At 34.0% G+C, this 13,692-nt stretch overlaps 1 protein-coding gene across 3 annotated transcripts in view; it reads left to right on the top strand.

The window, feature by feature from the left end:
- LPGAT1 (lysophosphatidylglycerol acyltransferase 1) overlaps nucleotides 1–13,692 on the top strand; it is an 84,450-nt gene that overhangs the window by 46,708 nt on the left and 24,050 nt on the right. For all 3 annotated transcript variants that reach the window (XM_010992137.3, XM_064477166.1, XM_031438615.2), the window contains 3 exons: nucleotides 6,317–6,435; nucleotides 9,404–9,499; nucleotides 12,110–12,383. In XM_010992137.3, the coding sequence (XP_010990439.1) occupies nucleotides 6,317–6,435; nucleotides 9,404–9,499; nucleotides 12,110–12,383 (489 nt within the window). The remainder of the gene's footprint in view (nucleotides 1–6,316; nucleotides 6,436–9,403; nucleotides 9,500–12,109; nucleotides 12,384–13,692) is intronic.

Below are 13,692 nucleotides of genomic sequence, written 5' to 3'. Positions count from 1 at the left end.
GCTAGCAAGGGATAGAGCTCATTTCTGGATGAAGGTCTTCTACTCAAAAGCCTGTGTATTTTCATTATACCTTGAAAACAGCACACTTCCTTTTTAATTGAATGGTTAATAGTTTCATTAGACAGGGGTTATCTATGCTTTGGTCTCAGAGGTCAATAGACCTAGATTTCAGTCAGATTTATAGGGCTTACTTGCAGTATTTACCTTGTATATTATCTTCTCTGATCCTTGGCTTTAAGTAAGATTGACACATGGCCTGTATGCCTTATAGTGCTGCTGTGGCAATTGAGAGAATATGAATGAAAGCCCTTTAAAATAGGAAAGTTCTACTAATATGTAGTTTGATTAATTGGGGGGGGTATTAAGTTTGTTTATTTATTTGTTTGTTTATAATCGAGATGCTGGAGATTGAACCCAGGAACTGATGCATGCTCAGCACACACTCTGTGACTGAGCTGTACCCTCCCCCACTAAATAGGAGGTTTTTGTAAATTAATTGAGATATTCTACAGAGACAGTTACTGCCATTTGTGAATATGGGCAGTCTTATTTCTTCCTTTCCAACTTATATGACTTTCATTTTTTCTTTTTTTTTCTCTTTCTTTTTTTTTTAACATTTTTTTATTGAGTTATAGTCATTTTACAATTTTGTGTCAAATTCCAGTGTAGAGCACAATTTTTCAGTTATACATGAACATACATATATTCATTGTCACATTTTTTTTCTCTGTGAGCTACCATAAGATCTTGTGTATATTTCCCAGTGCTATACAGTATAATCTTGTTTATCTATCCTGCATATGCCTGTCAATATCTATAAATTTTGAAATCCCAGTCTGTCCCTTCCCACCCTCCTTTCCCCTTTCTTTTAAAAATGTCATTATTGAACTGGCTAGGACTTCTGGAATAATGTTAAGAGAGGCGAGATGGGACAGCCTTGCCTTGTTTTCAATCTTAAGGAGAAAGCATTCATATAATTAATACTAAGTATTATGTTAGCTATAGGCTTTGTGTAGAAACACTTTATCACATAGAGGAAATTCCTTTCTGTTCTTAGTTTACTGAGAGTTTTTGTCATAAACGGATATTGAAATTTGTTAAATGCTTTTTGTGTGTTAGTTCATATATGTCATAGTCTATTTGGGCTGCTATAACAAAATGTCACAGGCTGGGTGGCTTATAAACAATAGAAATTTATTGCTCACAGTTCTGGAGGCTTGGAAGTCCAAGATCAAGGTTCCAGATTGTCACCTTCTGTAAGTCCTCTCCAGCTCAGGAGGATTGTAGTGTCTCATTTTCTTCAGTTGTGCATTAGCGATGATAGTGTCTGTACATTTGGGATTTTGTGAAGATTAAATAAGAAAATAATGTAAATTATTTTCTATTACTGATTACTAATGTCTGGCACATGGTAAACATTCTATAAATGCTGGCTATTAAGATTATTAGTATTTAATTATATAGCTATTTAATAGTATAGGTTACTATTATTCTTTTAGTTAAACAGCCTTCCAAAAGTTACACCTTGAGCCTTGTCTCCTCAGGTTTACCCTCTTAAATTTTAAGTGCCCAAAAAGGGGCACTAACCACAACTTCCTGGTATGTTCAGTATACTTGCTTTAAGAAAGTGAAACAGAACTCATCAGCACTTGAATTCCAGTGGTACTTATTTATGAGTATACATCAGATTCACCCAGGGGACTTTTTCAAAATGCCTGGACCCTGTTTGTGAATTTTTAAATCAGTTACCCCTGTCCTCACCAGTCTCCCCTCCATCAGTCAGCACTGCAAGCTGCTTTCTCATGGCCCCCCTTACTTGATATGCTCGCTCCCTTATTATTTTGCCCCATATGCTCTGCTAACCCCTAACTTTGGATGACTCCAATCCTGTCTGCTTTTAATGTGGGCTACTGAAAGCCACAGTTCTTGAGCTACATGAGATTCTTTCATGTGTTTTTTTGCTCTTTAATCTTTACTGTTCATATTAGAATACCTGACCTTACATGACACTTTAGTTAATAGTGATTTCAAAGGTAACTTCAGCTGTCAGTACCCCGGATGTCTGTGATTCTATTAGTTACAATTTCACAATGTATTTGAGTAGCATAATGATATGAATATTTTTAAGTGAGAATACTGAGGTACAGAATGGTAAAATAGTTTGGGACATCAGCTTGCAGGCATAATTTTTTTTGAACTTTGAAAAGTAAGCTATTATGGTCATGTATTAAGCAATCTTTCTTCTCCACATTGTTCTGTGGGTTAGTATAATGTTAAGGAATTTGTGATGGTTTATTGTTGTTTTATTTTCTTTTTGAGATGTGAACTATCCTGATCAATTCTAGTCTAAAACTTTTGAGGATGGTTTATTGATATGTTAGAGCGTGTGTGTGCGCACGTGTGCATGCGTGTGTATGTGTGTGTGTGTAGTGTAGGTGATGATCTTTGGCTTTGGATTTTAAAAAGAATTTTAAAAAATTCAATTACAACTAGAGAACCTTTCTTCCAGTTTTTACTCAGTTGTCCTTCATTCCCTTTGAAATAGTGGACCTGACCCAATTCTTATTTGAGAATTCGTTTCACAGAACAGTGTGTTAAAATATTTTTGTCCTTCTAATCAAGTGCAGTGTAAGTACTGGCAGCCATCCATAGCTTCTGTTCTTTAACATGAAAATAATTCTATTCCTTGGTTAAGATATTAGCTCCATCATTGTACTTACTGGTTCTGGGACAGCAGGTTACAATTTGAGGAACATAGCTATTTCATACATAAAATAAATGTTTTTTCTCTACAAGCATTTTTTAATCTCAATTTTGTTATGTCACTTTCTAACAATGATCTTTGAAGTATATAATGACATGGTAAAAAGTATTGATTGAAGAAGAATACCATAGACACTAGAAATGAAATTTTTGAATAAAATTTAGATTATTAAAATTCAACATGACTTTATTGCTACATTAAGATAATTTCTTTGAAAAAGTTGATCCAGCTATCTTCACTTGTTTGATTTCGTATGCCATGTTAGTCTTAGGAAACTGACATTTAGTTTGAACATTGAGTGTAGCTAAGTTATTGCTGAGAGATAAAATATATATTGGATTAACTCTTAATGATTACACTTTGAAAGTATTATAGAAATGAACATTGAAAACCATTTATAATGCATAATATTAGATTTCCGTTATAATGTTCTAGATGTTTAAAGTACAGTGCCATTGTTCTTTTCCTAGAGTTGATTAGAAAAAAAAAACTATAATTTGTGGGGAATAGAATGAAAAAGAGAAAGGATGAGGGAAGTTGAGGAGGGCGGAGTATACTAGTTTCAGAAAGCTGCCTTAACAAAGTACCACAGACTGGGTGGTTAAAACAACAGGAATTCATCTTCTCACACTCTCGCAGTTCCAGAGGTTAAAGTCTGAAATTGCAATGTCAGCAGGGTCCTGTTCCACCTGAAAGCTCTAGGGGAAGGATCCTTCCTTGCCTCTTGCTTGTTTTGGGTGGCTGTCTGCAGTCCTTGGCTTGTAGACTTATCACTCCAGTCTCTGCCTCCATTGTCATGGTGTTCTTCCTGTGTATCCCTGTCCAAATTTCCCTCTTCTTATGAGGACACCAGTCGTGTTGAGTATTAGGGCCCACCCTAATCCACTATAACCTCATCTCAACTTGATTACATCTACAAAGACCCTGTTTCCAAATAAGGTCACATTCACAGTTTTGGATAGATGTAAATTGTGGGGACACTATTAAATTCAGAACAGAGAATTCTAAATTTGGTTTATATTTTGAGATTTAAACCAACACACTTACTAGATTTATCTACTTTCTATAAAGTGGACAAGTAAGATGCATTTTATGTAGAAAACTTATTTTTATTTGCAATATATTCACATATATCCTTTCCTATAGCACACACCTAGGTGTCTAGAATTTTCTGTTCATGTAGCAGAGATTGCATTAGAGGAATATTTGGTTATGAAACATCTATTTATATAGATGGGGAACCAGAAGACTTTCCACATTACCTCTTAATAAGCCCAATATTTATAGAACCACGCTAGACTTGAGTATTTTAACTACTATTAGGATAATACTTTTGTTCTTATTTATTTTATATCCACAATACCTAATAGTGTCTGATGCTGATTTGTTGAGTGAAGAATAAATTAATGAAAGAATGGTTGTGTGAGTGTGTTTGTGTGTGTCTGTCTGTCTTCATTGAAGGGTTGTTAACAGAGGCATGATGTGGGGAGTTTTCATTTAATAAATATATGCTCTGCCTTAAGCCCAACTGGTGGCATCCTTTATACTTTGCTTTTATTACTTACAGTACATTATTGCATATTAGTGTGTAAATGCTATGATTGCATAATATTCCATTACATAGACATATTATAATTTGTTTAACTAGTCTCCCTTTTTATTTTTAATTGTGACAAAATACACATAACATAAAATTTACCATCTTAACCATTTTTAAGTGTCAGTGTTGTTAGGTATATTCACATTATTGTGTAACCAATCTCCAGAACTCTTTTGTTTTATGAAACCAAAACTCTATACTAATTTAAAAACTTCCCATTTTTCCGTCCTGTCAACCACCATTTTTTAAAAATTTCTATAAATCTGAGTTAGTCTCTCTTTAGTTGTTTTCATCTTTGCTCTTATAAACAGTGCTGCAGGAAATAGCTTTGCATGGGTATCATTTTACACATAAATATGTACCTCTGTAAGATGAATTCTTAGAAGTGGAATTTCTGGGTAGAAAGATTTTCACATTCCTTAGCAAAATATATATTGTCAAATTGACTTCCAGAACTATTGTACCAATTTATACTCCCCCCAACAATGTATATCAGCTGTTCAAATAAGTATGTTTCAGTAAAGTTAGCTTGTCAGCCAGACTTCATTGGGATCTTGGGAAAGGAAAGGCAACTGCGAGGGAAGGTTGGTGCTGCTGGGCTGTCCCCCGTGTTCCACCTCTATTCCTTAAGGACTACTTGACATCTCAAGTATAGTTTCCATACTGCATTCATTTAAAAAATTTAAAGTAAAATAATTTCCTCATACTGTGTAAGCTATTTATGTATTGGTGATAACTTCTGAGAGAATGATTGTAAGTAGGTACCACAACTTAATACACGTTTAGTCCACCTGAAATTCCCTTAATACAAATTTTTTAAATGTTTAAAATGAATGCACAGATGCTTTGTTTAAATGGGTTTTAATAGAAAGAAAACATTAGCAGAATTCTTCTCACATGAACTCTTATGAGAAGCTCCACTCTGTTGGGGTGACAGTGAAGGGTGCCGGGGGAGGGAGGGAGGCTGACAGGGGTAAAGCAGGTGAGCCCCACGTCTCCCATCCCTGTTTCATCCAGAACTATTACACACAGATGGCTCAGCTTCTTTCCTTATAGCAGTGAGTAAGATGACTGAATACTAATATACATTCAGCCTCTGGAGATTCATGTCAGACTTTTGAGGAATCTAGAAGCTTCTTTGTAGAATCCTGATGTTTGAAGCTGATGCTCAATTTTATTTTTTGTATGTAGTAAATTAACTATAAAATGAGGTATAACTACTTGGAGATACCACTTTTTTCCTTGGAGTGTACATACAGGTTTTGGTGCAATGGCTTTTCATATGGAGATTTTTTAATTATGTAACATCTTTATTAGTTTTCTTATTTTACAATGACAATGCTTACATATTTTTATAATATTTGCATATATTATTATAAAGTAGAATTTAAGGAGCTTTGAGAACTAGTTCCCAATGATAATCAGTATTAGTAGTTTTGAATTCATTCCCCCTAGATTTTTTTCAATGTACTAAGTAACATGTAAGTTTTATTCCTTCTTTGAATAGATGGTCTCATGCTATATATACTGTTTTGTGATTTGCTTTACTTGGTAACAAGTCGTTTGGGGGTTAGTGCATAGAGATATCCTTCATTCTTTTAAAGGATTTATACTCTTTCATGATATTAAAGTTTTCTTATCCATTCCCCTGTTGGTGACTATTAAAGTTGTAATAAATACCCTTTATGCATTTCTTTGCCTATTTCGGCAATGTTTCTGTAGGATAAACTCTAAGAAGTAGAATTTCTGAATCAAAGGTATGACCATTTTACATTTTAATGGATATTTTGGGTCTCTATAAAATGTTATAGGAAATAAACTTAGTTCTAAACTTTCAGATGTTTTAGCTAGGTGATGTATCATCACTAATGTGCACCGGTTTTTCTAACATAAGGTTTCTGGTGATGTAGAAATCTTTAAAATGACAGCGCTTAAACTTTTTATTCTTACAGTGATGGAGTGGGGGGAAGATATTAAAGCAATTTCAAAAGATGAAGCAGTAATGTTGGTGAATCATCAGGCAACAGGAGACGTGTGCACTCTGATGATGTGCCTGCAGGACAAAGGACTGGTAAGCCGCCCTGAAGGCAGGGGCAGATTGCGGGAGTCGGGGTTGGGGGCAGGCTCAGTTTAACTGCTTCACTGCGGCTGGGAATATAGACTTAAACTTTAATAAGGTATACCTTTCCTGAAGTTTAGAAAATTTTGAAAAGAAAAATATCCCACGTATACAATTCTGAATCACTCCAGAAGAGGAATTTACAGACTTAGAGAAAAATAACTGGGGTGATGTGGATTATATCTCCACCAAGATGTTTTTTAAAAAACATAACTGAAATGAAAGCAAAGTTAATACGGTTCAGTGTGGGGCTGTCTTGAGGTGAGAGGTGGGTTGCCAGTTTGAGAAGTACAAGCACGAGAAGCAGTTTGCATAAGACAGAAGAGTAAAATTGGTCAGGGCATTAAGTGATCTTGGGGATCTTTAGCCAGAGGAGAATATGGTAAAAATTATTTTGGATTTCACTTAGAAAGCAAATTGAAAGGAAAGATGTTAGGCCCATTTTCTTTAGTGTTGCTGAGGCTGTTTGAACTGGTGATTTTACGTGGCTTATATTGATAACTAAAATATATCTATAAACTGGGAGGGTTTAAAGTAAAATCAGTCCTTTACGTTAAAAGGATTATCACTTTAGGAGAAGGTAAAAAGGGAAGTAAATAAATAGAAAGTATATACGATTAGTGGAGTTAATATTTGGCCCAATAGTAAAGAAACAAATCACTAAATGTTTAGTAAGTGTTTCATATCATGGTCACTGACTATAAATATAGAATATCATCCTATAAGACACTATCCTCTTAACGGAGCTAGTAATTGAGTCATTCATGTAAGCCTCTCCAGATGTTTTGATATATAGAAATTCTGTGCTTCCAGGTAAAGAATAATTGGTATAATTTTGTCCCTGGGAAATACCTAACAACGTTCCAAGTGACAGCATGTGAAATGTTGACAGAGCTGATTCAGGCAGCTTGTGTTTACTGACCTCTTTTTTGAGGAATATGAAACAAAGGATTAATTGTACTTTCTGAATGTGCTGGTACCTTTTTAATAAGTATCTGTGAAGTGAGGAGTCTTGCCCTTTCGTGGCAACTGATGATAAAACTAAGAATTTTTATTTCTATCCAAAGAACTTTATTAAATATGTAATAAACATTTATTGACTTGTAACATTTCCCCGAAAATAAATTAGAACAGAATTATCCATACAAATCTCAGAAGATAGCTTGGTTGTCTTATTTAATTTGTTTCAGGTGACCCTTCTGACTGAGGCGGTAAATCCACTATAATGTAAGATTAAACATAAAAGCTAGTTACTTTAGTGTTGCTATTAAACACAGAGACCAATAAATTGCAGCTACACTTTATATTGTATATAAAGCTCAAGGTTTTATAAGTTGAATCCACTTGGTTTTTGTTTTGTTCCTTAGGATACTTTTTAGCAAATTCCATTTAGTTCAGATCTCAATTTGTTTAAACAAAGTAGTCATGATTACAAAGCAAAACAGGATTCAAAAATGAGATGTTGGTGATTATTTTATTCTGTATTAATTGACTAGGGGAATCAGTCCTTCACTGGGCATGTATCTTTATTTTTTAAAAGTGATTTAACGTAATAAAACTGATGGACTAGGAGTCATGTAATAAAACTATTTAGTGGTCCTGAAAAATTAAGGCATAAGCTTTAATATTATATTATTTGTGGGCTTTTATAATGCTTTTGTAAAAGCAGCACATGGGTATCGACGCTTAGTTTTTTCCTTTATATGTTAGTTCATATAATTTGGTGCTTAGAGATTAAGTTTACATTTGTTAGTCCTCTAGGAACCAAGCTAGAGCTCTGTGGCATTCTTGATTGCTGCTGTAGTTTTCACTTTATTTATTTAAGGCTTATAAACCAGGAATGCTATTTCCTCAGCAGGGAAGGACAGTTAACCAGTTCATTAATTAGATCCTGTTTACACTTACTTTAATTTTGAAATCAGCTTGAAATAAAATCTTCTGCTTTAGATACGGGTATTAACTCTTTTTTTTTTTTCCCTCCCACTGGATGATACAGGTATTGATTCTTATCAGCAATGGATAATATTTTTGTGTTTAAGAAACTGAGTATTTTTTGTTGACAAAGAGTATGGGCTTGCATAAACTAACAAATATTCTTCATAGCATGATAGAATGTATAAATCATTCTACTAAATGAAATTTTTTTTAATTTACAGTATATTTATTGACTAAATAAATTCTTTGATGCTCTTTTATTTTGGATCTTACTTTATTTTTTATACAGTTTTTATATTTATATATTGATATTTTATGACTTTAAATACTTTAGCCTTTAAGATAAAGTCACATTTTATAAAGCCTTAGTGCTTATTAATTAAGCTTATAGCCCTCATTTGGTAACTTTAGGTATATTATATTGTTTCAAAATAACTTTACAAGTTATATAAGAATTACCAGAGATTTTGTGTAGGTAGAACACATTGGAAATCATTAAGTTCAAAGTTAAGAAGTTCAGGGGAGGGTATAGCTCAGGGTATAGAGCACATATTTAACATGCACGAGGTGCTGGGCTCAATCCCCAGTACCTCCATTTAAAAAATAAATAAATAAATAAATAAATAAATAAATAAATAAATAAATAAATAAATAAATAAATAAATAAATAAATAAATAAATAAAATCTAGTTATCTCCCCCCAGCAGAAAAAAAAACAAACCAAAAACAAAGTTAAGAAGTTAATTTAGCTTGGGACACAGTGATATGTATACACTTGTGACTTAGGATCCCAAGACTTGGAATCAAGACCTATAATTTTTCACGTAGTGTTTTATTTGTAGAGATAACATTAAATTTAAGATACTTAGGTTAATTAAAAGTATGCTTGGGTGATTATTACATTTAAAATTTAGAGACTTGGCTAGACTAGAGTCAGGCTTTTTCTGCCCAACATTTAATTATTTCTTGCTTTTAAATATTTTAGGTTGTTGCTCAAATGATGTGGTTGATGGATCATATTTTTAAGTACACAAACTTTGGAATTGTTTCTCTAATTCACGGAGACTTCTTTATAAGACAGGTAAGTAATGAGCACTTTTTTCACAGTGATAGCCTGATCAATCTGATTCTTTGTTGTAAAAAGAGGCATAACAAAACCAATTATAAGAGATAGAGACAGTTCAAGTATCTGAGGGAGCTGGGAATTTTTGCTCCCTAAATCATTCATTTCAATCTGAATTTGAGTATGCAAAGCATTGAAATGCTGATAATGCAAATAGTTTCATTTCTACTGTCCTCCTCCCTTCTAAACAGTACAATGTTTTTTAGTAAATGTTTATCAAGCACCTGCCACATTCTCAGCTCTTCTGCTTCTTAGCTGTATGAATTGAGCAAGTTATTTAACCTCTCAAAGTTTCCTTATTTTTCAAGTGAGAATATTGGGTACTCCTCTCATAGAGTTGTTGTGGGGATTAAATGAAGTCATACGTGTTGCGTACTCAGAACAGTCTCTGTGACTTTCGTCATCATTTTCATCGTGACCACTACTGTCATCATCTGTACTATCACTTTATTTTTATTTACAAGTCACTGTCATGTGATCAGACGGTCTCTAAATTAGCTGTAAGGGGATTGTTAAATAAATAAGCAGGGATATTATTAAGTAATTAAATGGCAACTTCACCCTGGATTGTGCAGCACTCTGCGCATAGTGAGTACTTAATGAATAGCTGGTAAATGTAACTACACCTCTTCTGAGAACCACAGATTCAGAAATAAGATGGAAGTCTGTAGAAAAACTTCTAAGTGCTGTGAAAATAGGTGTCCCAAAGCACATATTCTTTGTTCCAGACAGTTTTATGTACAAAACATATTTTGGTTTTTCACATGCTGTGTAATTGTCTAATTTCTTCTGGAAAATCCCTTGGTTTTCTGAGCAGAGAGATGAAAAAAAGCACCTCAGGAAGAATTGGGGATAGAGTTTGGCCACAACACAGCTGAGACAAAATAAACAGTGATCTCAGAGCAACTTAACAAAGAAACTAGGCTAATTTCTTAAGAGTGTAGCTGGAGGGAAAGACAGCAGAGCCAACAACTGAAGCAGTCTTGGGGGAATCCAGAGGAAAAGCCTGCTGAACCCCTTACATCATGAGAGGCTGAAGAAATTACTGAATTTATAGTGCAGTGTAACACTTAACCCTAATGATGATCTTCAGGCATCAAGAAGAGGCTAAATTATACAAAATTATCAGTGTACTTTAAGGAGTTGAAAATACAAAAATAATATACTTCAAAACATTTTCCTTTTTATTGCAGTGTAAAGTTTTGCATACTTAAGGACTATATTTCAAAGTATTGAAGAGATTTACAAATTCATTTCTAAAGAGCAAAAAAGTTTTTCCCTATTAGATAGTAATAAAAATCTATGGTGGAAGGAAGGAAAATGTATTAATGTTAAAGAAAGTCTCTTGGGACTTTGCTACTAGACATTTTTGTCAAGATATTTCCATGAGTATTAAAAAATATTTTACATGTAGTCTTGAGAACTAAATAAATAAATAAAGCTTAATCATAATTAATTCAGTTCCATAAATTAGCTAAGGAAATTTTTACTTGTTTTTCGTTTGGAATAATTTAATCTAAAGACTGAAGCATACAAATTATTTTGAGGAGCTTCTGTAATTGTGTTGACTAGAAAATTATTAGCAAATTGACCATATTGAAAGGAAGAACCTTTGTAATATTTAAGTCTTGGGTTTGGGGCTTTCCTAAAAATGCTTCTGGATTCTTTTTAGTTTCCAAGTCATCCTCTTTCCTCTCTTTCCCTCACAACTAAGATTCAGTCCATCAGAATATCCTGTTAGCTTTCAGACTTTTTTCAAATGTTTTCCTGAATATTGCCACCTCTCATCAGTATACTATAGTTGAATCTCATCACACTCCCTGTCCAGACTCTGCAGTGGTCTCCCATTTTATCTCCTGTAGTCTCTTTGTCGCTTATTTTAATGTAAATAAGATCATGACACTCCTTTGTTCAGAAATATTTAATGACTTCCCATCGCAAGCTACTTACCAAGCTCAAGGCCCTTCTCATATGCTCTCTGCACCTCTCTGCAGTTTTCAGCCACACTGGCCTTGCTACAGTTCGCTGAACATGTCAAGCTTGTTCCCCACCTCAGGGCCTTTGTCCTTTTTGTCCTCATCAGCTGGAATACTCTGCCTCTCATCTTCACATGGCTTGTTCCCTCATTTCTCAGATATCACCTCCTCCGAGCTGCATTCCCTGACCCTGTTGAGTTTCTCTGACTTCTGACTCTTTTCTTCCTAACACTTACCAACAATTGAATTTATACTCCTTATTTCTATCTTCCACACGCAAGTCAGCTCCATAAGGGTCTCTTACTTCTCTATCTCCAGGACAGTGCCTTCGAGTAAGTAGTAGGTATTGAGTAAATAAATCACTGATAATGAATGAACTTTCAGGGACAATTAGAGCAGTTTTTTTTTTCTTATTTACGTAAGTGCTAATAACTTCTTTTTGCCATTATGGTGAAAAGGGGAAGTAAGTGGGGGTCGGGGCTGGGGGATCACTGTTCCAGCCCGTGATTGGGATTTACTGTAGCAGCAATTATTTCTATTTAATTTTAGGTCTTTAAATTAAATACTTATTATGTGTGTGTCTACCTTCTAGGGAAAATCTCATCGTGACCAACAGCTTCTTCTTCTCAAGAAGCACCTGGAAAATAATTACAGGAGCAGAGATCGAAAGTGGATTGTTCTGTTTCCAGAAGGCGGCTTCCTCAGGAAGAGGCGAGAAACCAGTCAGGCATTTGCCAAGAAAAACAACTTGCCATTTCTTACACATGTCACTCTGCCGAGGATTGGGGCAACAAAAATTATTTTGAGTGCACTTGTAGCACGACAGGAAAATGGAAGTCCAGTAGGAGGAGATGCTAAAGAATTAGGTATGATGGTTTTTAGCATTTTTTCTTTTCTTGGAATTAAAGAATTTTCTGGATTTCCAGAAGATAACATTGTTGTTCTTTTTTATATTTATAATTTTTGTCAAATAGAAATAATACTGAGGGAGAAGACGAAAATATAATTTTTTAATGTTTCTATGTATAAAAGTAGTCCACGCTCATAATAGTTTATTCAAATAATATGGGAATGTATAAAGTCAAAGGTATCTTGCCCTTACGCTAACCTTACTCCTGGCCATTCCCACTGCTGCAGCAAACACTCCTATAAATATCTTTATATACTTGTGGAAGTATGTTTGTCACAGATTCCTAGAAGTGGCATTGCTAGGTTAAAAGATATAGGAATAGAAATGACTAATTTGAAAAACCAATCATAGATATGCAAATGGAATCATGATGATATGTATTTTTTTCATTTACCAAATTTAGAAAGATTTTTTTTTGTTTTTAATACAGAGAATGAATTTAATGCAGTTTGGCAGTATTTATTAAGAGTCTTGAAATGTTGATAAGTGACTCAGTTATTCCACTGCAAATAATACTTATCAAAAGGAAGTAATTTGAAATGCTAGCAAAGTAGTTAATCACAGCATTATTTGTAATGGCAAAAAATTGGAAACAGAAGGAAGAACAGGTAAGTAATTGTCAAGTATCCGTCTAACAGAATACAGCACAGCCATTGCAAATGATATTCATGGAGAGTTTTTATTGGCTTGGAGAATAGTTTATGATCTATAATGTTAACGGAGTGGGAGGAACATAAAACTCTATGCAAACAACATGAACTCAAATATGTAAATAATAAGGCAGTAGAAAATCAGTGGAAGGAAAAATTCCAGAATATTAGCAGTGATGGCTTCTCTGAGTTGTTACATTTATGGATAATTCTTCCCTATTTCTTAATACTTTTCTGAATGAAAAAAGTAGTATGTATTACTTTTACAGCCAGGAAAAAGTAAACCATACTCAAAGATGCAACTATCTTGGAGATCACCTAGTGAATGGTGAAGATTTGCAGAAGATATTTGTGCCAACAGCATGAGGACTGTTTTGAACAAGTTTATCTAAGACACTGAAAGTTTGGTGATAAGTTGTAGATTAAAAAGCTGAAGGAAACTCACTGGGCCTTTTTCCTTAGTACCATTTTGCTATTTCTTTTGATATTCTTTAGATAAAATAAGAATGGCAATGATTGGCTCTCAGAAATAGATGTTTTTAAATGACAGTGAGGACGAGGCATAGAACTGATGCCTGTGAGATTGTGCTGAGTTTTCCTTAAATTTGTTTTTTT

The sequence above is a fragment of the Camelus dromedarius genome, chromosome 21 (genome assembly GCF_036321535.1).
Source record: "Camelus dromedarius isolate mCamDro1 chromosome 21, mCamDro1.pat, whole genome shotgun sequence".
In the NCBI taxonomy this organism is placed as follows: domain Eukaryota; kingdom Metazoa; phylum Chordata; class Mammalia; order Artiodactyla; family Camelidae; genus Camelus; species Camelus dromedarius.
This window is presented reverse-complemented; position numbering and strand designations above follow the sequence as displayed.